This window comes from Berghia stephanieae, chromosome 7 (assembly GCF_034508935.2).
Source record: "Berghia stephanieae isolate SIO BIC M18660-M18661 chromosome 7, UCSD_Bste_1.3, whole genome shotgun sequence".
Taxonomy (NCBI): domain Eukaryota; kingdom Metazoa; phylum Mollusca; class Gastropoda; order Nudibranchia; family Aeolidiidae; genus Berghia; species Berghia stephanieae.
In genome coordinates, this window is record NC_088366.1 from 27,456,215 (window position 1) to 27,458,714 (window position 2,500).

The 2,500-nt window shown below is 40.2% G+C and overlaps 1 protein-coding gene across 1 annotated transcript in view; it reads right to left on the reverse strand.

The window, feature by feature from the left end:
* Positions 1 to 277: 277 nt before the first annotated feature.
* Positions 278 to 2,500, reverse strand: part of LOC144976204 (uncharacterized) — a 5,702-nt gene continuing 3,479 nt past the window's right edge. The window contains exon 3 of the mRNA XM_078920387.1: positions 278 to 428. Within this exon, the coding sequence (XP_078776513.1) occupies positions 293 to 428 (136 nt within the window). The 3' untranslated portion in view covers positions 278 to 292. The remainder of the gene's footprint in view (positions 429 to 2,500) is intronic.

Below are 2,500 nucleotides of genomic sequence, written 5' to 3' on the forward strand. Positions count from 1 at the left end.
GGCCGTTAACAGCGTTTTCTCTGTCCGAAAAAAAAATTGTAATATCGCCTAACCGGCGTCATGTCTCGTCCTAAATGTTAAATGTTGCTGTTGGTTAGGGACCCCTTCCTTGTAAAGCGCTGTGAGCACATTTAGTGGTTATTGTGCTATATAAAAGCTCATATTATTATATTTTATTTCTAGAGCTATTTTTATGGTCAATTTTCTTTTTTTACTTGAAAACTACGAATTTTTGAAATTTCAAGTGGGCAGAATTGCATAACATAGGCAGCTTAAAGAACCACTCAATATTCTATTTCATACCCGGGCATTCTCTTTGTCTCTTTAGGTGTTCGGCAATACCGTCATTAATTTTCTTTATTTTGATCGGTTCCTTCAGACAGCGTTGCTTCAGCTTTTTAAGACACTTCAAAATTTCGGCAAAATTTCTGTTAAGTAATAAAGTGTTAGACAATAAAACAATTTAAAAATAAATGAATAAATGAGTGCGTTTTTGGGAATATGGAAACTAAAACATATAGATACATAAATTACAAATGGGTAACAAATGAATAAATATATGGGTGATACATAAAAATGACAGTAGATAAATAGAATAAATGGATGAAGAATAATTAAATTGATCAATAGGTAAATAATTTTTTTAAACGATAATAGATAGAGAGATAGGGAGAAGACACAAAGATGAATACTGTTGAAGGCCTACGTGAATATAATGAGAGAGAGCAGGTCCGTATTGCTGTTGTGTGTTTAGGTAAAATACAACATCTGCCCGCCAGATTCTGATCACAAGGCATATGAAAAGTTCTTGCCAGCATGAAGAATAAAAAGTAATTATTTTCTTTGTTTAGAACCAAGATGGCCGCCGTTGCCGGGCGGCATGACATCAGACGACTGAATCCAATGTGTAATAAGTATGAAAGTTCAACACATCAAACATAATGTGCTTTTGAAGGATGCCCGTGTGTTATGACTGAGTCACGTTTGTTTGGAATCTGCGTATGGATAGTGTCATGCGCTTGCCGAGTGAGAATTGGATTCAGTAGTCGGCAACGGCGGCCATCTTGGTTCTAAACAAAGAAAATCATTACTTTTTATTCTTCATGCTGGCTAGAACTTTTCATATGCCTTGTGATCAGAATGCGTAAAAGTCAAAACATGATCAAATTTATGTGTATTTTTTTCCTCTGGATACGCTTTTATGCTCGCCGAGGAAATATTTCATACGGGCGCCCGCCATTGTTCCGATAGTTTAGGACCAGTGTTAATAAGTTACCATGCGTCATTAGGAAGGAAGTGACGTTACGACTGTTGAAGAGTATTACTCAAAAACTCGGATGGTAAACAAACAATAACAAATGCCGGAGTGACGTCAACTACGATGTATCTATTGTATCAGCTCCCTTGCATGCCTCCTGTATATAATGGCCTCGTCATCATCATCATCATATCTTGTCGCGCCAGTGAGTCAGCCAGTCCCGGGCAGTCTGGTTGTATTCCCTCAGGTCAGCATTGGTGCAGTGAGGTCCCAGCGAGCATTCGGACAGGATGTGGTCCATGGTCTGCCTGGGGTGACCGCAGGGGCATTCAGTGCCCGGTGAGATTTTCCATTTAAAGAGGTTGGTGGCGGTGTTTCCCACCTTTGCTCTAGCTCTGTTCAACGCCACCCAGTCTTTTCTCTTGAGGTCTGTGCCTGCTGGGAGCTTTTCTGTTGGGGGCTGGAGGGCATCGTTTGCTGTCTTGTCCCATTCTACCCATTTGTACAGGCGGAAGAATGCTGAGTGGTCTGGGTGAAGGCCCTCTACTGTGAGGAAGCTTTTCCTTGATTTGAGCCTGCTTTTGGGGCAATTGTGGTCATGAAGGGGGTGTCTCTGGTCCATTTCCTGTTTGTATTTTTGTATTTGGGCATGAGTTTCCCTCCGGATGTGTGGTGGGGCTATTCCTGCTGCACGGCAGACCAGTGGTAATGGTGTTGCTCTCAGCTCGAATAAAATTGATTTTTAAAAATGTATAGCCATTGTAAAATCGATCTTAGTAGCCAAAATCTTAAAAGTCCTGCATTAGAAAGATAAACATGTTAACGAACTGGCTAATTTTCACAGCAGATAATAATTTGATTTTTCCTGTTGTCGACACACAGACACACACACACACAAACACACACACACACACAAACACACCAACAAACACCAACAGACACCAACAGGCTCTTGCTTTCATCAATAAAGATATGATTGTCCATTTTAATATATATATACATATATATTATATATACAGTGGCGTGGGCCATTGGATCGAATGGTGCCAGCACCGCACCAATCTTTTAAAAAATCATTAACAGCATAATTTAATTAAAAAATAAAACAGAGATTTTAACTCCACTGTCTTTCGCCAACTCGCCAACAACATACTGCCTTTTTAGTCTCCACTCTATTCAAGATTCCGAGTCACGCATTGCGCCGACTCGTGTGTTGGTGACATCACTGCGCGAATTAGTGAC